The sequence below is a fragment of the Myxine glutinosa genome, chromosome 4, assembly GCF_964187855.1.
Source record: "Myxine glutinosa chromosome 4, kmMyxGlut1.1, whole genome shotgun sequence".
NCBI classification, from domain to species: Eukaryota; Metazoa; Chordata; class Myxini; order Myxiniformes; family Myxinidae; genus Myxine; species Myxine glutinosa.
This window is the reverse complement of record NC_136264.1, coordinates 56260433-56284181: the sequence shown is the minus strand read 5'-3', so window position 1 is coordinate 56284181 and position 23749 is coordinate 56260433. Positions and strand designations below refer to the sequence as shown.

Sequence of the window (23749 nt, the reverse complement as noted above, 5' to 3'; positions counted from 1 at the left end):
TTGTTGGAATGTCAGGACATATGTAATCCTCATTTGTGGAGTAATTCTTCAAACTATTGCATTTAACAAGGTATGTGGTATTCAATAATCATCTATGTATAATAAACAAAATGCTTTACTAACCAACTGAAAATAATCTTCCTCGTAATGGATGTTCGGGAGAAATAAAAAAATTCTTCACCAAATATCACTTTCATTTGCATACTTTGTACACCTTACAATTTGGACAGGATAACCCCTGAAGTGCATATTTCACATAAAATTTCCAGAGATGGATTATTGGTAATTGTAAAAAAAAAAAAAAAAGTCCTCTCCCCACCCCCCCCCCCCCACCCCCCCCCTTCTCTCTCTCTCTCTCTCTCTCTCTCTCTCTCTCTCTCTCTCTCTTTCTCTCCCCTCTCTCTCCCTGCCCTCTCTCAAGGCATGTGTTTACAAATCACAAAGCAAAGTGACATGAGCCGTTTTTTTGATCTTGCTACAAAGCGTCAAGCTCAAAAGATATGTATGAAAAGAATGTGAACTACATGCCAAACACTTTTCAAAGGTTTGCAAAAATGAACCAAAAGCAAATTGCATTAAAGTGTCTTTTGGAGCTTTTTGGAGCTTGAGGATGGAGCTTTTTTGGAAGGAGTGGATATTTTGCTAAAATATTGATATTTTGCACAGGTGAGAAAAATGAAAAGAAGATGGATGAGGTTGAACAAGAGGAGGAGGAAGATGAGGAAGAAGACGAAGAAGAGGAAGAAGAGGAGGAAGAGGAGGAAGGTGGAGTGGGGGAAGATGAAGGACCCAATACCCCTCAGCCTTTTGTATTGCTGAATGAGCCATCAGTGAACAAATTGGAGCAAGTGAGTTTTGCAATACATACATACATACATACATACATACATACATACATACATACATACATACATACATATATACATACTATCGCATCCCCGGGGTTAAGACCCCTGGGTGACGGATGGCCATGTTGTAAAATGAGAGTATACAACAATGTCTCCCAATCTGAGTTTAATCGAAATCGATCTCGAACAGCATCTAAAAAGGAAAACCAGCAATCATGGTATTAGTAACACTACAGGTGCATACGGGTGATATATATTCAAGCAAGCAAGCAAGCAGCGCACAATGCAGAACCCTTACCATTCTACTGAGGCACGGAGATGCCATAGGATTACATGTCGCAGAACTGCCTTCTGCGCTAAACGGGCAAACTCTTATAGGAGCCGCGTAGTGGACAGTAAATAGAATAACACCAGGGTTATAACTTCGGTGACAATATCACCACATTCTCCCCGCGTATAAAACTTTGCGAGCAAGCCATTGAACAGTAGACACATAACAATAAACAGCAAATGAGTATATCGAAATGCGGAGAATCGAAAGACATCTGAAAGGATGTTACTGCCAGCCAAAACGCTCGGCGCATCATCGATCCCGAATAAGGGGTTACTGCCATTCCGCCGCATACCCATAGTCTGGTTAGCAATCAATTCTGACAGCATACAAAGCCGCCCGGATTGAACGTCTCAGGAGAAGACGGAGACCCCGTTGACGGAACCTCCACTTCTTCTGCGGGACTTCTGACTGAAACCGGATTCATCGAATTCCCCGCAAGGCTTGAGATGATGCATTGTCGCAGTAGTTTTACACTGGGGTAAATGGGCACAGTAGCTAGGCCGAACAATTTGTACCTTGGCGAAGAACGGATCGTCATTACACGGACGCACGGCTCGTTTGTGGGAAGCAGGCCCAGGTTCGGAGAGCCGAGAGACCCATGTCGGCCCACCACCCGTGCGATGCCGACAGCGGATCGTTCGCAATAACCAATCACTGGTAGTGATGCACAATCGCAACCAAACAAGCAGGAGCCGCATACAGCGAACAACTGTCCCGGGGTCCATGTTGTAACACGGAAACGGGAGCACACATCGAGTGAGAGAGAGTAACGATGCGAGCCAAACGCTGGCAAAAGCCCTTCGGAGCCCATAGCTAATACCTCCCACGGCCGACGAGCTCGAATTAAAGTCAGAGCCACCGTTTCTGGCTTGTAGGCGAGCGGTCGCAGCTCCTCGCGACCAGGCCACGCTCGACACAAACGACGGACGTCCTCCACGGAATAGGACAAGTCTCGGCTACGCACAAAGTGGGTCAATTGCATCGCACTCATGCAACGTGGCGATTCATGAAGATCACGGAGAACTTCGCCTACGGTGATGCCCGCACACGCGGCCCATATCGTCACGTCCGCAGTGGGGGTCCCCCACACCGGGCGATAAGTGAAGGCCCCACGAGGCCTCCGTTTGTCTCGAACACGCATATGGGCATGACGCGTCTCGTCCAGTAACACAACGCTCTGTTGATCGGTAATAACCCCGGACGGGTCACACACGGCATGTGATGACACGTGTCAGCTGTGTGACAGCGCAAGGGCGCCGGTCATGATCCCTTAGAAGGTGAGAAGACACATTGGGGCGCTCAACAGCAGAACCTAAATCGTCCTCCGCAGGGAAGCCACCCATCTCGGGTGATGGAGGCGGCACAGCTATACCGATCCGATCGGGCGAGCGAGGGGGTGCGATAGCCAGCGGAATCCCCATAGCCAGATCCCCCGTGTTGGGCTCAGACCAAGCCGGATCCCCGCACGGCACGAGGTGATGCACTGACGCCGTGGACTCACACCCGTCCGGCAGCCCCCCCTGCATTAGGGTCGCCGCGATGTCCTGGACGGATACCCCTATTGACAAAACAGAGAGGATGTTCTCATCCACCCCCTCCACCGAGATTGCAGTCGCGCTCTGTATGACCAGTATGTATGTATGACCAGCAGTCGCGCTGCTGATGGAGCTATGTGTACCTTCAGCCTAGATAGGGCGACCTTCGCTGCCTCGGTCAGAGGGAATGTTTTGCAGTCAACAAGCGAACTGGGCGTCTAGGAGTCTCGGACCCAGCGCGAATGATTTGCAAACGAACCGAGATCTCTGTTCAAGGGCGCACGGTCGAGTGGTGTCGCCGTGTCTAGCAAGGGCTTCAGACGCTCCGTGTCCAGAGTTATCGTCCCCTGGATCACAGTGTACCCCGAAAGTACATTCGTTCTAGCAGAGTAATGGTATGTGTCCTCGTTGATGGCTAGGCTGCACCGGCGCGCGGCCTGTAGAATGCGCCGCAAAGTAGCGTCATGATACTCACGCATTGAGCTTGATAGATCAGCTTGATTACGTCCACCAACCGTTGGGTTACCAAGATAGATGAAAACTATACTCCAGATAAACGAAACTCCGGCGATGACGTCATCGATCGCCCTCTGAAAGCGTGCAACTGCGTTGGTGACGCCGTAGGGCAAACGTGTGATTTGAGACAGCCGCTGGCCCGATGCTAATCCCAAGTAGATCCGGTCGGCCTCACAGATACAGATCAGACAATTTGTGCTACGCAAATCAAAGGTACTGTGCACCGCGTGTTGGGCTACCTGGCCAACGTGTTGAACCAGCACTTGGGCTTGGGCACACCAAGGCGATCGGCCGTGCTCGATTATTCCTTCTTTCAGGAGGCGGCTAGGCTCTTCAGCGATAAATTGCGCATCAGCTCAGGAATAGCGTCTCGATTTGATAGCGACCGGGGCGCAGTCAGGAGTTAGATTCGGAAATAGCGTCAACGGTTCGATAGCCATTCCCGCCAACGCACGGACAGAGAGGGTAGTATCCCCACCGAACTTCATTTCCAACCGACCATGTCGATGGAGAAAATCGTGTCCCAACAAAACCTTCACACATAAGGTAGGCAAGACCGTTAGTCGGACATCCGTGTACATCGTGCCATTAATCACGAGCTTGATGCGACATTCCCCCTTAGTGCGCATCCAGAGTGCCTGTGAGGCCATGAAGATCCTGCGCGATGTCCCCAGAATCGGCCATCCGTGCCGTCGGACGAGGCTCATATCAACGTTGCTTTCAGTCGCTCCCGTGTCAAGAAGGGCGTTCGCTGCCTGTCCGTCAATCAGTAATGGAACGACGGCGCTGGCCAAGCCGTGCGGTCCGGGCAGTGTCGGGACCTCTAGGGATGCCGGTCGAGCCTCGAGCTTTGAAGCGATTCCGGCCAGCGTCGGTCGGATATGCCGGCCTCGCAGAGTCGGGCCCTCGATGGGTGCAGATTGCGGCTCACGCATATAAGTGATTCCGGCCAGTCTCAGTCGGGTAGGCCGGCCTCGTGAGGCGCGGCAGACATGGGTGTCGTGAGCACACGCGTGGCATGTCGCATCTCGTGCCGGGCACGCAGATCTAGGATGATTCCCACAGAAGAAGCATTTAGCGTTACCCCCGACCGAGGCAGCCGCAGCCAGACTCGTACCTTCGGCTCCGAGGGCTTCCATCGACTCCAACGGAATTTCAGCAACAGAGCGCTCCACACTAGCATCGTTCTCAAGGCGTCTCTCCCAAGTGAGACCAGCCGTGACGTAAATGCGTCCGTACGCTTCCGATTGCGTTTGGGCTTGTTGGAGTACGAGAGCCAGATCGTAAGCCTCCTTGAGAGTCAGAGTCGATGACTCCAGCAAATGCTGCCATATTGATGGGGAGTAAATACCAGAAACGAATGCGTCTCGCAGGAGATCGTCACACACTTGGTCCGGCGTTCGGACCTCGGGAGAGCATTCCTTGCTCAGGCGACGTAGTTCCTGAACAACATGCTTGAGGGGTTCCGATGCATCCTGTCTCCTCATGGCAGGCTGGTAGCGAGTCTAGATGATGCTCCGTGGCTTGATGTTGATAGTGCGTAGCTCCTCTATTGCGTCGTCGCATGTTGCGCAATGAGAAATATAATCTTGGACGATGTGAGTCACATGGGAATAGAGAACAGCTCGCCTCAGCTCATCTGTGATGTCGGCATGAGTCTGCAGACAGCCCGCCAGCAAGCCCGGCCAATGCTTGAGCTGGCTCGGCGCATCCGCCGCTTGAGGATCTCCCCTATGGCAGATGATGGGTAGTTGCAGGAGCATGGGCATCATCTCGATTCAGAACGATGTCAGGAGAAGATTTCGATTAAGTGTTGTAAAAATGAGATTATACAACAATGTTTTCCAATCTGAGTTTAATCGAAATCGATCTCAAACAGCATCTAAAAAGGAAAACCAGCAATCATGGTATTAATAACACTACAGGTGCATACGGGTGATATCTATTCAAGCAAGCAAGCAAGCAGCGCACAATGCAGAACCCTTACCATTCTACTGAGGCACAGATATACCATAGGATTACATGTCGCAGAACTGCCTTCTGCGCTAAACGGGCAAACACTTATTAGGGGCCACGTCGTGGACAGTAAATAGAATAACACCAGGGTTGTAACTTAGGTGACAATATCACCACAGGCCGACCGTGCTTTAACTCCGAGGCGTATGAGCCGAAAATATGGCGGTCGCTTTATATGGCTTGTGAGGGAAACAGAGTTCTCGTTGTCTTAATTGAACAGACGGACGCGACAAGGGTTTTCCGAAACCACAAACAAATAAACGCACAGGACAAGAAAAAATTACAATACAAAACTGAAATGCAAAAATAAATGATTTAATGAAAGTAATTGCAAGACGATGAAAATGAAAGGTGAGGTAAAACTAAAATTCCTAAATGAGGATCCTCCAATCAGACACAATTACAGACAAGGGAATGATAAAGAAATAAAATAATGTTCTTTGTATTTGAAAACGGCCAGTACTCAGCTCTGGTCTATGAGGCTTTTAGGAGTTTGATGGTCGTATCCGCGGTATAGCCACCCTGCACGGGAAGCACACAAGATGGCGCAGATTCACGCCCGTAGCCAGCCACTGGCATAAGGCAAGCAGACAAAATAGCCTCCTTTTGTTTGCTCGCTATCTCCTCCATCTCCGAAGAGTACCACTGCGAAAAAACACCCCCTCCTCCGATGTTGCAAAGGTTTATCGAGCTCCACAAGTTCTCCTCCGACGACCAAAGCCAGGACCAAGAGAAAATATGCGGCCGCTTCCACCAACGCCATGAGAGAGAGAAAGAGAAAGAGAAAGAAAGAGAATGGTGGGATGCATCCCTTTTTGTTGTATGTTGTACATACATACTGTCATGCACTTCCTGATGGCAGTTTACAATGCCTTGAGGATGGAGCTCATAATAATGCAACCTCGGACAGTCGATTGGGTCAAGTGAATGCCCAATCTTTTGACCTCCCTAATGGTTTAATTTGGAGCTGAATTGTACCACAGAAGTGAACGAGAAACACCACTTTTATTTTAAAAATAACATAACTATAGTGTGGAGGGAGAACTCAAGGATCTTACCCAGAAAGACCAACTGATACAAAAGTTCATTGAATCGTTTTATTATGCAATGCAATGCAATGCAATGCAACACAGTGCAATGCTAGCTTACCTACAGTCATAGTTAACCCAGGACAAGACACACAAAACGGACGACAATCAAACTCACACGAATGGGGAAATGGCAGGCAGGAATGGAAGGACTGGTAGGAGAGGAAGGTCCAACGGGAACTGGAGCTGGAGCTTGATCCTGTACGGGACGTCGGGCGGGACCTCGACGGCTACCGATGCCACCGCAATCTGGCCCCCGCGTCGCAGCGGGTCGAAACTGCGTGGTCTCAAAGCTGGTGGTGGTGGACTCCAAGCTCATCTGCCGTCCCTGGCGCAACTCCTTTCGCACTTCTGGACTTGGACTCCTCTGCCGTCTCTGGCGCGCTTCTCCTTTCGCACTTCTCTCAAAGGCTTCCCCCGCGCTTCTGGACTTGGACTCCTCTGCCGTCTCTGGCGCGCTTCTCCTTTCGCACTTCTCTCAAGGCTTCCCCCGCGCTTCTGGACTTGGACTCCTCTGCCGTCTCTGGCGCGCTTCTCCTTTCGCACTTCTCTCAAAGGCTTCCCCCGCGCTTCTGGACTTGAACTTCTCTGCCGTCTCTGGCGCGCTTCTCCTTTCGCACTTCTCTCAAAGGCTTCCCCCGCGCTTCTGGACTTGGACTCCTCTGCCGTCTCTGGCGCGCTTCTCCTTTCGCACTTCAGGTCCGAATCTCACTCCCATGCCGAACATCCATCATAGTCTGCTCTAACTAACAGTCTCAAGAAGCAGTCTTTATATTCCTCATGATCCCAAACAGAGGGGAGGGATATTTGCATAGCTGTCCAAACCCGAGGGCAGGGAGTTGGATAAGACGGTCTTGATATAATGGAAGTCTGTTTCAACATTTTACCACATGCTGTAAAAGGAGAGATATGCAGATTGTAAAAGAATGGGCAGGATAAGGTTGCATTTCGAGTTAATTAACCTCTGAAGAGTTACAATGGTCAATTTGACCTTCAGAGGAGTTACAGAGGGCGTGCAAGCATTTGCAAATGCAGGGTATTTAGACTCCACTCATACTTCTCCAAAGGTCGTAGTCCATGTGATTTCCGATGACTTATTAATCGATGTCTCAGGAGTTGAATTCTTTCATGATACGTTTTTACAGAAAATATGAATGTGTCTTAAAATTTTCAAAGGTGATATTTTTGCAACCTATTTAATGTCTCCAGCCTGTCCAGGAGCATGGTGCAAGGGGAGAGTGGCCCAGGGCAGACTTGGGGCATCAAGGTCCAATGGCGATTCCAAAAAGGTTGGAGGAGGTTGAGCGGCCCCAATGGGAGATGAAGCAGAAAGATGTGAGAAAAGAGGAAGACGAGCAAAATGAGATCGATGATGAAAATGGAAATGCTGGTGTGCACAAATTGATACAAGAGAATGAAGAGATTGGACAACCATTGCCTTTTGGAATGGCAGGACGGCGAGGGCAAGATGGGGAGGCAAGACATGACATTGGGCTTGGGAATAATAGGCATGGGAATGAAGCAGAATGGCTGGAAGAGCAGCAGCATTTATTAGAAGTGGAGGAAGGGAAAGAAAAGGATATATTGGAGGAAGATGAAGGGGAAGAGGATGCAAAAGAAGAAGAGGAAGACTATCTTCCAAATGAGGACATCCAGCACAATGATGATCAGCTTGTGGTGGGTATAGTAGGAAGATACAATGGTGGGAAAACATTCCTTACAAGAAGAAGGAAATTTCAAATTTCCACTAAAGTCTGTACCATTTATGGCACAGTTCGGAACAGTTTGATCGAATGTCTTTTTGTGATCCATACAGATGGCGAGACATCCCCATTGGGCAGAAGCTGAACACGACTATGGCCAAGAGCAGGTAAGCCTGTAAGCCTATATTGTTGCCCATCTATAAATTACCCAAATGGATCAGTACCTCCAACAACCTGTGACAGTCTAGCCTCGTACTGCTCTTCTCATGGTGGGGTTGTTCTCACTAATGGCTGTAGAAAGGCGAATCACCGTTGCCTTAAAACCAGTTGCTTCGGCAGATGAGGCTCATTGGCCTTGGTAAGCACCTTATTTAGAAGCAAACTTTGATTTAAAAGCCATTGCTGCCTTACCCTGTAGGAAGGCAACAACCAAAGGCGACGGGTTTGATGAGGTAAGGTGCTCTTTCCATCTTTACGCTAATGGGTCACCCTTGATCAAGGTGTACCACTCCACTTTCGCCTCCCGATCGGGGTCATGTGAAGCCATGGAATTACCGAGCAATCGGGGCAGAAATGCCTCATTTTGAAAGTCCCGTATTGGTTCCCTTCTCTTAGTCTGTTCTTCTGTCTATGAAAAACAGTTTATGATTGAGGAAAAACTTAATTTCAATTGAATGTTAGATTTTGAGCATGAATCGGAATATTAATGGGAAAATTAACCTGTCGTTTAGCATTACTTTGTCTCTGAATGCATCCCAATTGAACATGCGCATAGAGGAGTGAGATAATTTTTCTTACTCTGTCTGATTGTCTGGCAGTCAAACAAAATTGAAAATCATTCCAACGAGGAAACTTACTGTTTTTAGCGACTTCATAAAGGACACAAACAACAGGCACGAATAACTAATGTAATGTGTCAAATGAGGTGGTGCAAAATCCACTGCATCAATGGCAGTAAACCTCAGGAATTTTTTTCCTACGACCTATAAAATCTTTATTTAATTGCAATTGCATTATATGCAGTACTTGGACACTCGAGAAGACAAATTGCCTTTTTAGCATTTTCAAAACCTTTCCATTTAGAAGTACTTGGCCAAAATATTATGGCATTTTACATCATCACTACCAATCAAATTTTCCTCTCGTAGACCGGCCCATGTCCTTGTTTCTCAAGACAGTGTGGGGTAACATGTTCTATGAACTCTCTACTTTTAATATAACTCCTTCATGGCACCTCCTTGTGCAACACACTGCAACCTTCCTCCTCATTATACACTTCCCTCAAAAATAGGATACCTGTTCTCAATCAATGCAATCAATGTTTTAGCTCCGATACGAGCCTCGACTGGGTGAACAAACAAACAAGAAGACGTCATGCGGAGCACGATACTTGGATACAGCAAATTGTCCATTTCATCAAGATTAAAATTGACAATCTTGATCAAAGCTCGGGTCAATAGGAAGAAAAGTGATGATTTTTCAGATGAAAAATGATGATTTTGGAAGGTTGACCTCGAGTTGACCTTTGACCTTTTGACCTCAAAAGTTAGTTTCCCTAATTCGTGACTCAATGTGCAAATGCTGTTCAATTTTCAAGTCAATCGGATGAAAATTGAGGATTTTAGAAATTTGGCCTATGTTGACCTTTTGGCTGATGTTGACCTCAAAAATACTTGGTGGTTGAATTCAGTGACCAGATATGCAAGTCTTCTTCAAATTTCAAGTTGATTGGATGAAAATTGAGGATTTTAGAAAATTGGCCTATGTTGACCTTTTGGCCTATGGTGACCTCAAAAATACTTGGTGGTTGAATTCAGTGACCAGATATGCAAGTCTTTTTCAAATTTCAAGTTGATTGGATGAAAATTGAGGATTTTAGAAATTTGGCCCATGTTGACCTTTTGGCCTATGGTGACCTCAAAAATACTTGGTGGTTGAATTCAGTGACCAGATATACAAGTCCTCTTCAAATTTCGAGTCAATCGGATGGAAATTGAGGATTTTAGAAATTTAGCAAAGTTGGTGACCTTTGGCCTATGTTGACCTTTTGACCTTTTTACCCCAAAAACAATAGGCTTCTTGCTTTCGACCAACTATCATTTGGCGAACTTTTGTAAAGATCGGTTGAAAAGTGTGACCTGTAGGCCGGTGACAAACAAACAAACAAACAAACAGACAGAACCACAAACGCAACCGACCAATATACTTGAAAAATCTTCGATTTTGCAAGTAAAAAAGGCACACCAAAGGAAATGTGTTCAAACCATGCAAATGAAACATATGCACTGTGAAAGGGGATGCACATCGAGATACCGTGTGTGCGAGCACAGGAGAAAAAGATTCATCCACGAGGTGGGATCGCAGAAGAAGAAGTGGCAGGCAAGGAACCTTACGGAGACCATGGAAACCTACTTTTGGACGTGAGTACTAGAATTAGCTGGGTTATTGAGTCAAAGCCTGGGGACATAGTGTAAGGCGTATCTATGTTCAAGTGAGTGGTTAATTCCATTAATATTAAGTGTTTTCTATTAAGTAGTGGTTAATTCTGAGTGGCTATGATTCAAGGTCTGTGAAATAAATGTTTCCTTGCCAGACATATTTTTGTTTTTTCACATTTTTGTTGTCTTTTTATATATGCAAAGTCTAGGCTTTTGGGAGGAGCTGCAACACAGAACTCTCCAATAAAACCCAAACACCGGATCAAGACACACAAGAACAGAAGGAATACTAGAAAGAAAGGGGGGCAACAACAGCAAGGTTGAGGTACAAAATAGAAAGAGACTTGGAGAAATAAGGGAAGTAGTGAAGCATGAGGGCTAAGGGAGGATTCAGGTGGATACAGAAGCAAAATCTCAGGAAGGAAAAACTGGAAGATTGGAAGGAGGTGGTCTTCAGGATGGGGGTAACATGGATAGAAAAGTTCATTGTTTTGGATGGGGGATGATTTGAGGTGGTGATGAGCATCTGTCTGGAAGTCTTGGAGGGAAGAATGAGATTGAAGGGAAAGTGGAACTTAGTTCCACATACAGGAAAAAGAGGAGCAAATGAGTGGAGGTGAGCATTGATTTTGGATTTTGGGAGTTTTACCAGAAGGGGGTTGATGACAGACCCACATGTGCCTTGCATAAATCTGGAGGGGGGCTGAAAAAGCCTGTGGGGGACAGAGCATGGAGAGAGCAGAGGGTGCAAGACCAGAAAGGAGACGGTACAAGACAGAGAGACCTGTCTACGATGTGAAAATGATCGTCCCATAGACTCAGCTTCATCACAGGAGTTTCCAATGATCTTGAAGGCCTTGGTTTCCTTGGCATCAAGCTGAGCAGGTTGTGAGGCATTGGCGCCAGCCCAAAGTGGAGAGCAGTATTCAATCAAACTGCGAATGGAAGCTTTGCATGTGGATAAGAGTTGAAATTTGCCAAGGAAGGCCTTTGCATGACTGAGGATGCCAACTCTGGGGATTGGCTTTGGAGGTCAACTTACACATGTGGTTTGCCCAAGATTTGTTTTCTATCCCTCGTTATTATATCTACACGGTGTGTACCCCAGTTTAGAATCGGTACACCGTATCCCTGCGTGTCGTAAGAGGCGACTAAAAGGGTTGGCGTCAGGAAGGGCATCCGGCCATAAACACATTGCCTCAAAAAGAACCACGACAATTACAACTACATATGGGCAGGGTAAAGCCCGAAGTACCACGTGGGGGGACCCCACTCCCTCTCGTCAAAACTCAAGGTGGGGAACCCGATCGAAGCAAGGGTGGAAATCACTCCATTTATGACGACAAAACGTCTGATGCCCGACGTGGAGATCGGTTTCTGAGGTTTGGGACATGGAATGTAGGGACAAAGACAGGGAGATCAGGAGAAGTGGTGGAAGTATTGGTCAGAAGAAGAGTGGACATACAGTCATGTGAAAAGGTAAGTACACCCCATGTAAAGTTTTGACTTTTTCAACATATTTCAACATACAACCATTTGATCTTCATTTCAACAATATTGACAGATAAAGGTGATATAATATAACAAATATCATGAAACATTTACATTTTGTAGTCCATTGTATAATTTAAATAAACATAAATGCAAATTTCGCATGTGGTAAAAGTAAGTACACCCCTACATTTATCACTACTTCAAATACCTAAAATTAGAATCAGGTGCACCAGCTCAGGTGCAAATGATTAGAACATCGTTCGAGAGGATCTTGGAGGAACCTGTCTTATTTAAACCACAGAAATTTAGTTTGGTTTCCTCTTTGTTGTTGAAGTGTGCGGCGTCACCATGCCGAGATCAAAAGAGCTCTCTGAGGCCTTCAGAAAGAAGGTTATAGATGCCGACGATTCTGGGAAGGGATTTAAAAAGATCGCCAAACAATTTGAAATCAATCATTTGACTGTCCGCAAGATCATCCACAAGTGGAGAAGATTCCAAACAACTGCCAACTTGTTCAGGCTAGGCCGCCCCAGCAAGTTCAGCCTGAGAGCAGACCGCAAGATGCTGAAAGAAGTCTCGAAGAACCCCAGAATGTCATCACGGGACCTACAGGTAGCTCTTGCCACTGTTGATGTCAAAGTGCACGAGTCTACCATTAGAAAGAGGCTGCACAAATTTGATCTACATGGGGAGGTGTGCCAGGAGGAAACCTTTGCTATCCAGAAAGAACATCAGGGCAAGACTAAAGTTTGCCAATGAACAGCAATGTAAAGACCAGCACTTCTGGAACAATGTGCTCTGGACAGATGAGTCAAAGGTAGAGCTATTTCGCCAAAGTACCAGAAGACATGTTTGGCAAAAACCAAAGACAGCATTTGACCACAAGAACCTGATACCAACTGTAAAGCATGGTGGTGGAAATATTATGGTTTGGGGCAGCTTTGCTGCATCAGGGCCTGGGAAGCTCACCATCATATAATCCACGATGAATTCTTCATTGTACCAGAGGGTGCTTGAGGATAATGTGAGGCCATCTGTCCGAAAGTTGAAGCTCAACCGAAGGTGGACCTTGCAACATGACAATGACCCTAAACATACCAGTAAATCCACCAAGGAATGGCTGAAAAGAAAGAAATGGAGGGTTCTGGAATGGCCAAGTCAAAGCCCAGATCTAAATCCCATCGAGATGTTGTGGGGGGATTTGAAACGAGCTGTGCATGCAAGAAACCCCTCAAACATTGCACAGCTGAAAGAATTCTGCATGGAGGAGTGGGCAAAAATTTCTCCCAGTCGATGTCAGAGACTGGTAGACAGTTATAAGAAACGCCTACTTGAGGTTGTTTCTGCCAAAGGGGGCAATACCACCTATTAGAGCCAAGGGTGTACTTACTTTTTCCACATGCAAAATTTGCATTTATGTTTATTTAAATTATACAATGGACTACAAAATGTAAATGTTTCATGATATTTGTTATATTATATCACCTTTATCTATCAATATTGTTGAAATGAAGATCAAATAGCTGTATGTTGAAATATGTTGAAAAAGTCAAAACTTTACATGGTGTGTACTTACTTTTTCACGTGACTGTATGTTGTGTGCAGGAGACGAGATGGAAGGGAAGTGGTGGGAGAATGGTGAAGGGTAGGCAGGGACAGAAATACAAGTTTGTGTGGCAAGGGTGCCCAGAATGCATGAATGGTGTTGGTGTCCTGTTTTCTGAGGAGTTTGTAGACAGTGTGGTGAGTGTGACTGGAGTGAGTGAAAGGTTGATGATGGTGAAAATGATGTTTGGAAAACTCTTGGTGAACGTCATCTCGGGATATGCTCCGCAGGTTGGTCGGAGCGATGAAGAGAAGGACAAGTTCTGGTGTGCAATAAAGAAGCTGATGGAAAACGTGAAAGATAAGGAAGTTGTTGTGGTAGGAGGAGACCTAAATGGACATGTGGGAAGGAGTATGGACGGTTTTGAGGGAGTTCATGGGGGTTACGGATATGGGGAGAGAAATGGAGAAGGGGAAAGGATTTTGGAGTTGGCTGATGGAGCTGATTTGTTGATTTATAATACTCAGTTCCAGAGAGACGATAATAGGCTTGTTACATACACGTCAGGTGGGTCGACGACAACCGTTGACTACCTGCTGGTGCGTAGGCGAGATAGGGGGCAACTCCGGGACACAAATGTGATCCCGGGAGAGGAGGCCGTTTCACAGCACCACTTGGTTGGCTGCGACACAAGGGTGAAAGGTGCGAGGAGAGCTCGGCGGGTGAAGTACCAACCGAGAATGAAGGTGTGGAAGTTGAAAGAGGTGACAGTGAGGGAGGCATTAAAAGAGAGGCTGAGTATGGTAGAGGATGATGTGGTTGAGCTTGAAAGTGGTTGGATGTCAATGAAAGATCGTCTGTTGGGTGCCGTTGGTGAGGTATGTGGATGGACAAAAGGACCACCGAGGCACTCGGAAATATGGTGGTGGGATGATGAAGTTGGAAAGAAGATTGACGAGAAGAGGAAGAACTTCAAGGAGTGGCAGAAGGCGAAGGGTATGGGGGCAGAAAAGGCAGAGCATGAAAGTTATAAGGCAGCCAAGAAGGCTGCAAAGAAAGAGGTAGCAAAGGCGCAGGAGGCATGTAGGAAAATGTTTGGAGAACTCTTGGATTTGGAAGAGGGTCAGAGAGCGGTATTCAGGATTGCAAAGCAGATAGCGAAAGAGAGGTGTGATGTGATGGGGGTGAGTTGCTTGAAGGATGAAGTGGGACAAATCGTTGTGGACTCAGATGGAATTAAAGGAAGATGGAAGAAATATATGGAAATACTGTTGAATGCAGAGAATGAATGGGATGGCAACATAGAGAGTAACCCAGTTGTAGGACCGGCAGAGAAGATAACCGAGAAGGAAGTTGAAGTGATAAAAGCAATGAAGAGTAGAAAAGCGGGAGGGCCGACGGGACTTGTGGGAGATAGGTTGAAGGCAGCGGGAAATTGGGGTGTGAAGAGAATGACAGAGATCTGCAATCTGGTGGTGAAAGAAGGCCGCATTCTAGTGGTTTGGGAACTGAGTACCCTCGTCCCTCTATACAAGGGGAAAGGTGACCCTCTGGACTGTGGCTCGTATCGAGCGATAAAGTTATTGGAGCATGGAATGAAGGTATTCGAAAGGGTGTTGGATAGGAGGATAAGGAAGAAAGTGAAGATCGACGAAATGCAGTTTGGATTTATTGCAGGAAGAGGAACGACAGGCGCGCTTTTAATTGTGAGGCAGTTGCAGGAGAAGTACATGGAGAGGAGGAAGAAGTTGTTTCTTGGGTTTGTTGATCTGGAGAAAGCATTCGATAGGGTTCCACGTGAAGTAGTGGCATGGGCATTGAGGAAGTTAAGCGTGGAGGAATGGTTGATCAGAGTAGTGATGGCAATGTACAAAAGAGCGCGTAAGGATGAAGGGCAGGAACAGTGGTGAGTTTGAGGTGATGGTAGGAGTGCATCAGGGGTCGGTACTAAGTCCACTACTATTTGTAGCTGTGATGGAGGTGCTGGCTCGGAACGTAAAGGAGGGTTTACCATGGGAGTTGTATGCAGATGATCTGGTGTTGATTGCAGAAAGTATGGATGGACTGAAGGAGAAGATGAACAAGTGGAAGGAATGTATGGAGAGAAAAGGTCTGAAGGTGAATATCGGAAAAACGAAGGTGATGGCAAGTGGTAAAGCATGTGGTGAGGTGGAAAGAACTGGGAAGTGGCCATGTGCTGTGTGCAGGTAGGGTGTCAGAGTGAATTCCATTCAATGTACAATGTGCGCTGACTGGGTTCATCAAAAATGTAGTGGTTTGAGAGGGTCATTAACCAGTGTGGCAGCTACATTCAAGTGTAAGGTGTGCACAGAGGGAGCTGCAGATGGAGGAAATGTTGAGTTGGATCTTGGAGACGGCGTGAAGCTGGAAGGTGTGAAAACATTTTGTTACCTAGGAGACATGCTGAATGGAGAAGGTGGATCAGACTCGGCAACGGTTGCTCGAGTGAGATGTGCATGGAAGAAGTTTCGGGAACTGAGTGGCGTGCTGACGAGGAGGGGAGTGTCGTTGAAGCTGAAGGGAAACGTGTATGCTGCAATGCTGCATGTATGAGAAGTGTTATGATTTATGGGAGCGAGACATGGGTAATGAACGTAGAGCAGCAACGAAGGCTGGAAAGGGTGGAAATGCGAATGGTTCGGTGGATGTGTGGAGTATCGTTGAGAGAGAGAGGATGACAAATGATGAATTGCGAAAGTTGATGGGAATAGAGCCTGTGATGGATGCTGTGAAGATAAACAGTTTGCGATGATTTGGTCATGTGTTGAGGAAGGATGAAAGTGACTGGTTGAGAAGTGATGGAAATGAATGTAGAAGAAAGTAGAGGACGGGGAAGACCGAGAAAGACTTGGCTAAAGATGGTCGAAGAAGAAATGCGGGCAAGGAGGTTAACAAGGGGAGATGCAGAAAATAGGGCAAAATGGAGAAGATTGTCATAGGGACCGCAAGGCTAACCCCCGCTCTTGCAGGGAAAATGGCCTTAAAATGCCTGTTGTTCTTTGTTGTCTTGTTATTATATCTGAGTGTGGTTCAAATTTGACTCTCAACTAAACTTGTATGTGTTTTAGAAAAAGGAAGACTTTTCAAGGGATTCTCCAGCTTTGGACAGACACTCGTCCCATTGGATTGGAAGCATTCATGTACACTACCAGTCAAAAGATTTAGAACACCTCAATTTTTCCAGTTTTTATTGAAATTTACACAGTTTAATGTCCAGTGAATAACCTGAAATGGTACAAAGGTAAGCAGTAAACTGCTCAAGGTTTAAAAAAAGTTTAGGTTGGCAAAAACAGGAAAATAATGTAAATTGCACAGTTATATTGTAAAAAAAAAAAAAAGGCCATCTTCAGGGAACAAGTAGTGGGTTAACAACTTACAGCTGTTCTGCAGCAATGTAAGTAAATTAAGCCTTGAAAGTTGATGCAAAAAATTCCTACAGGTGTCCCAACCTCTACTGATTACTTGATTACAAACCCCTTTCTGTATAAAAGCAGTATTGGAACAGACTGTTATTACACCCTCTGAAGCATTATTTGGACAATATTGCACTGCAGGAAGTGGTATATTGCTATCATAATGGAGAGAAAAAGGCAATTAACAAAGGAAGGAAGACAGACAGACCATTAGAACCCTTAAAAGTGTAGGTCTTTCCTTTAGAGAAATTGCAAAGAAAGCCAAGGAGTCAGTGAGTACAGTTTCCTACACCATCAAAAGGCACTTGGAAACTGGAGGAAACTCTGACAGGAAGAGGTCTGGCAGACCCAAAGCCACAACAGAATTAGAAGACAAGTTTCTGAGAGTCAACAGCTTGCGTGATAGGTGGCTCACAGGGCAACAGCTTCAAGCACAGCTTAACACTGGTCGAAGTAAGCAAGTCTCAGTTTCAACTGTGAAGAGAAGACTTCGAGCTGCAGGTTTGACATGTCGAGTGGCAGTAAGAAAACCATTGCTAAGATGGCAAAATAAGAAAAAGAGGCTTGCCTGGGCCATGAAGCGCCACCAGTAGCCTACTGAAGACTGGAAGAAGGTCTTATGGACCGATGAATCAAAATTTGAAATCTTTGGTTCATCACGCAGGGTTTTTGTACACCGCCGAGTAGGCGAAAGGATGGTTCCTCAGTGTGTGACACCAACTGTCAAACATGGAGGAGGAAGCGTGATGGTCTAGGGCTCTTTTGCTGGATCCAGAATCGGCGACTTGCACAGAGTGACTGGCACCCTGAACCAAAAGGGCTACCACAGCATTTTGCAGCACCATGCAATACCCTCTGGTATATGCCTAGTTGGTCAGGGGTTCATCCTACAGCAAGATAATGACCCTAAACACACCTCCAGGCTCTGTCAAAACTACCTTCGAGGAAAAGAACAAGACGGTAGGCTTGAAATCATGGAATGGCCAGCACAGTCTGCAGACTTAAACCCCATTGAGCGGGTTTGGGATGAACTGGACAGAAGGGTGAGAGCAAAGCAACCTACAAGTGCAACACATTTGTGGGAACTTCTGCAACAGTGTTGGGAAGAACTTCCCGAACAATATTTGATTTCCATTGTAGAAAGAATGCCACGAGTGTGTTCGACGGTTATATCTGCAAAAGGTGGCTACTTTGCCGAGTCAAAAATTTAAATTAAATTTTGTTAAACAAAATGATTCTATGATTAATTATTTTAGTCTCCAATTGTTTATTTGTTCTGTGCTTAATTTCAGAGTACATTGAGACATTAAACTGCGTAAATTGCAATAAAAACTGCAAAAATTGAGGTGTTCTAAAACTTTTGAACGGTAGTGTACCTTCCGTATATAATTTGGTCTTGTACGTAATCAGTGTAGGACACTATTCTTAAATTATTTATCGCCTTGTTTGTGAAAAACTTGCCCCATGGTGCTGCTTAAATACCGGGTTCGTTCACGGTCAATCTTCACTATCCTCTGCAGCCATTTGTCTCATTTCAAAACGCTTGATATTTTCTTTGACCAGAAATTTCATAATTATTCGTGGCTACATCTTCATTATCTCACTTGCTGCTATCTTGATTTTTAGCAGATGCATTATAGCAGAAAATGCATTATTGTGGATTTTGGTTCCGAAAACCACAAGCCGACTCAAATTAATCGATATCTATTACTGTCTCAAACTTGGTTCAGGGTAAAATTGAACTACACTCCCAGCTTTGCCACGTAACGTTTTTGTAGTTTTGGCACACCTACATTCATGTTGTCCTTCAGTTTTAAGAGCTTTTTTGGCATAAGGTTGCTCTTTATCTTGCTGATGAAGCGTTAAAGCAGAAACAGTGATGTACGAAACCTGATGTTGGTATAAACTTTTGCGAATTTGCAACCACTAACTGCACACTGCCTCTTTCGGGTAGTAGGCCGTGATAATCATCTGTGGAGATCTGCAAGGTTAACATCAGATTCTATATGTACAGAGTGGCCACAAAGTCCCTATGCATAATAGTGTGTCCTCTGTTACTTATTTGTTTTATTTGTTTTCCAGGTACGGCTTCAGCATGACGGACACCAGTGAGTACACGATAGAAGAGAGACTGATTACTTGTGTTTGGGTTCACAACCACGCATGAGAAGGAGCAAGTTTTGAAGACATAAGGACAAGATTTTCACAGAGGTTCGATAAGCCAGCTCCTACGCGCGACACAATGCGGGCATGGGAGAAGAAGGCTTTTTCAACAGGGAGTGTTTTGATTTGACTTGATTTAGAGCAAGGCTCTTCTGCAGTGATTTCCCTCCATTAAATCAAGACGAAGCATATTTTTTTCAGATGAGTGTGCTATTTACCTCAGCAATCGATCCATTTTTATGAAGAAATTGAACAGCGTCCTCCTCATGATGTGGGCAGAAATTTCAGAAGATCACTTCATAGTGCCATATTTTTTCAATACAAGTGTCAATCACACTGCTTATTTGAACATGCTTAAACGTGGTTTGTTCCACAACTGCGTGAGAGAGGTCTCAAGGCAACAGCTATCCTGCAACAAGATGGTGTACAGCACATTATGCTCTCGCAGTTAGATAATATCTCGACGACAAATTCAGTGGACGATGGATTGGACGTAGATCTGAGATAGTGTGGCCTCCTCGAAGTCCGGACTTAACAACATGTGACAACTCGCTTTGGGGCATTGCGAAAGAGGAAATTTCTCATCTCCGCCTAACAACAGTTGAAGACCTCAAAACAGCTGTCAGTGGCTGCTTTTATGACCTCCAACCCTCAACATGGAAGATGTCCAGAAGAACATGGAGAAAAATTCAAATTTGTGCGGAGAATGGATAGGAGCATACAGATAAATTCAAACTAAATACCAATTGCGTGCATAGGGACTTTGTGGCCACTCTGTACTTTAGAAGCTGTCTGAATTATTGGCTCGTGATTAAATTTATTATTGCTAAACTTGAGCACAGACTCAGAAACGTTTTCTTTTATGTATAACCGATGTTTACTGTACCTGTTCTCTCTCAGCCAAAGCTTGGATTACCGGACATAGAAGATGATGGTAACGAAGGGGAGGAAGGTTTGGAGGAAGGGGAAGAGGTCGAGGAGGGAGATGAAGAACTCAAAAATGGGATTAAGGAATTACCTGAACATTCCGAAGAGGAGGAGTTGGAAGATGAGGAGGATGATAACCCAGAATTTGACGGAATGGCTCCTGACAATCGAGACACTTTGCGACGAGCTGAGATGTGACCGTTTCACTCTCAGGGATATGATACCGAACACTATTTCATTTTGATAAAATAACCTCTGATCCCCTCCCCCCACCCCAGTACGCATTTTAACAGTTGCAAAGGAGCACTTTTTATACCCGTATCTGGGTGAGCCATTAGTATCACAGTTTGCTTTGGTTGTATTCGGGTATTTGTGCCACGTTTTGCACACCAAGTTAAGGTCCAACCTTCACGACACATCTCAGTGTAAATTTGTGGCACCAGACGACTTAAAGTCTGCGTGGTTTAAGTTGAAGAACCTTTCGTAGGAAAAGTTATTTTTGTGGTTGCAACTGAACCACATTGGTTTTGATAGAGCAACCAAATCTGGCGTAAAGCCGGCCACATCATGCTGAGGTGACTAGCGTGTCCAAATATTCCAGGTGATTTTCCATGGGCAATCGACTCATTCCCAAGCGAAAGAGTAGAGGGGTGTGCGGTGTAAGTCCCAGGTGAATTTCGAATGGTTTAACATCATTTCAGGCATTTTTAATCACACTTGAAAATGCACCACGTTTGCTCTTCCATTGGTTGAGTTTGAAACCATCTGACTCATCTTGACTCAAAAATCTCTTGTAAAGATATGAGAAACAGGGATACGACTTCATCGGCTTATGGTGCATCATGGGAGATTAACTCAAGAAGATGAGTATGCTTACTCAGTGCGAATTACTGGATTATAGCTGGCTGATTCAGCTTGTTTTGGGTCAAATCCCTTGTGATTTGTGCGAGTTTAATTGTGAAGCAAACCAGAGGTGGCCATGGGCAAAGCCCCAGCAACAGTGAAGCATATCTCATGCTTGGATCAATTACCTCAGTGTCGGGTTGACCTAAGGTGAAAAACCTCTAACAGGTTGGAGCGATATCGGCAATGGCAAACTTCCTGTAAATTTGAGAAAGATTGTCTTTTCCGACGGATTTGAGAAAAGTATAATCATGCCATTTGTGATCAAATTTCTGATTTGATACATCTTTCCCCTCTATGCATTTTGCCATTATTCCATTTTGCCTATTTTGCCATTTTGCCATTTTGCCATTATTCTTATGGGTCAAATGCTGACATACTTTTATTTGACTTTTAAAAAAATATCTAAGGCTCATAGTGCACACCTCTCACACACACGTACATTTCGGACGAATACACGAGTCAAAATACAGGACTGTTAGAAGAGACAAACACGGGCACTGAGCTTGGGGGAAGTTCCGTCACTTCCCGGGGTACTCTGGGTACCAGCGACATCACAACAATGACGCCGCTTTTCTCACCGCACTCAGGGGGGGCATTTCCTAAGGAGGGATTTCCTTCTCCCCATGAATGCCAAGCTATGGGGATTGTCCGTGCTCTTAATCTTTAAATACTTAACCTTAAGCAAGGCAGCAGCATGTACCGTTTTTAATGACTTTGGTATAATGACTTTGAACCGCTGAGCTCCCAGACTCGGAGCGGATGCTCTAACCGTTACACCAATGTGTGTGGTACAAAGACTTTTATCTCCCGAAAGGTTTAAAGGCTGTTTGTAGGGTAAAAATGTCTCATGAATATGACAAAAATCTACTTGGAGACTTTTCCACAAATTAGCTTTAAAATGTGGCAGGCACACTCAAGAGGAAATTTTGGACAAATTCGCTCATGCCAAAATATGGTTAACCAGATTTGCTCGAGTAAAATTTGATCTGAATGCATCAAAATCTGTTTTAGGGCATAGTGTCAACTTTACCAGTTCATTCAAGTAACCTTCAAATATATTGATACAAATTTGAAAATGTCCTTTGATTAAAAATTCAAGATGGCACCCATGATTGTTACGAAGACCAAAATATTTATGAGAAAAACATATTTATGTTGAACTTTTCTACACCTGTTACCTCCGCCACCGAAGGTGGATGGAGGTTATGTTTTCACTCATGTCTGTTTTTTTTTTTGTTTGTTTGTTTTTTTTTGTATACAAGATCGAGGCTCGTGAAAGAGCTAACATTAATCACACAAAAAGACAAACCGACACACAAAACACAAAAAACAAGGGGAGCGGCAGACAAGATGGGGAGAGAGGGGGAAGGACACAAACACAACATTTGAGAGCAGGGACATCGGGAGGACTTGGGGGGAGGTGGGAGAGGAATAAAACATATGAACACTGCAAGGACTCTGGGGTGAATTACCGGGGGTAGAAAAGATCAAGGTTTTGGATGGGGGAAGATAAGAGATGGTGGTGAACAGCTGTTTTAAAGACCTGGAGGGAGGAGTGGGATTGAAGGGAGTGGGGGAGTTTGTTCCAGAGGTGGGAGAAAAGGGGAATGAAAGAGTGAAGGTGAGCAGAGAGCCTAGACTTTGGCAGTTTAACCATAAGAGGGTTGCAGGCAGATCTTGTGCGACCTGAAGGAATATTGGGGGGACAGAGCACAGAGAGAGCTGGGGGAGCAAGGCCAGAGAGGAGTCGGTAGAAGACAGAAAGACCACCAACCTGCCTGCGGTGAGTGAGTGAAAGGCCCTTGGAGTTGACTACATCGCAGGAGATTCCAATGATTCTGAAAGCTTTGGCCTCAACAGCGTGAAGCCGAGCAAGGTGTGATGCAGGAGCACCAGCCCAGAGGGGGGAACAGTATTCCATTGAGCTGCGGATGAAAGCCTTGTATGTGGTGAGGAGCTCAGGTGTGCCAAGGAAGGACTTCGCACGACGGAGGATGCCCAGTCGGCGACTGGCTTTGGAGGCCAGCTTGGAAATGTGGTTTTCCCAAGAAAGATCATGGCAGATAGTGAGACCCAAAAGCTTGAGCGACAGAACTTCTTGGAGAGGATTGTTGAGAAAGTAGATGGGAGGGTTGTCCAGTCGGTCCTTTCGGAGAGACATTGTAAGAGTGTGAGATTTGTCAGGATTGAAAGACATGTTCCACTTGTTTGACCAGTCTGTGATTTTGTCCAGGTCTGCAGAGAGTGAGGAGGCTGCAGACTGCCGATCTGAGGGATGAGGAATGGAGCGGCAGATAGTGGAGTCATCAGCAAAGAGATAGAGAGGATTTTCCAGAGAGTCGGAGAGATCATTAATGAAGACCAGAAATAGCACAGGGCCCAGAACACTACCTTGGGGAACTCCAGCCAGAACAGGAAGGGAAGATGAGAGAAATCCATTCAGGGCCACACGTTGCCTACGACCAGAGAGGAAATCCGCAAGCCATGAGTGGAGATTTCCCTGAATACCATAGGAGGTGAGTTTGGTGAGCAGAGCTGGGTGCCAGACCGTATCGAAGGCACGTGATATGTCAAGTGAGACAGCTCTGATTTTCTGTTTGGCATTGAGGACCTCCATCCATTGCTGAGACAGCAGAAGCAACATGTCCAGAGTAGAATGACCTGGTCTGAATCCAAATTGATGATCAGAGATCAAGCCATTGGAGAAGAGGAAGGATTTGATATCTGAAGCAATGATGGATTCCATGACTTTGCTGATAATTGGGAGCAGGCTGATTGGTCTGTAGTTGCAAGGATCTGTT

The 23749-nt window shown here is 45.6% G+C and overlaps 1 protein-coding gene across 6 annotated transcripts in view; it reads left to right on the top strand.

Annotated features, from left to right (window-relative positions):
- Positions 1-22058, top strand: part of LOC137424664 (uncharacterized) — a 140223-nt gene extending 118165 nt beyond the window's left edge. For 4 of the 6 annotated variants that reach the window (XM_068112359.2, XM_068112360.2, XM_068112358.2 and 1 more), the window contains 5 exons: positions 667-848; positions 7547-8014; positions 8154-8207; positions 10371-10460; positions 20016-22058. In XM_068112359.2, the coding sequence (XP_067968460.2) occupies positions 667-848; positions 7547-8014; positions 8154-8207; positions 10371-10460; positions 20016-20240 (1019 nt within the window). In that variant the 3' untranslated portion in view covers positions 20241-22058. Of the gene's footprint in view, positions 1-666; positions 849-7546; positions 8015-8153; positions 8208-10370; positions 10461-19034; positions 19952-20015 lie in introns of those variants that run through there. The other 2 variants (XM_078775727.1, XM_068112361.2) reach the window with 1 other exon arrangement.
- Positions 22059-23749: the final 1691 nt, after the last annotated feature.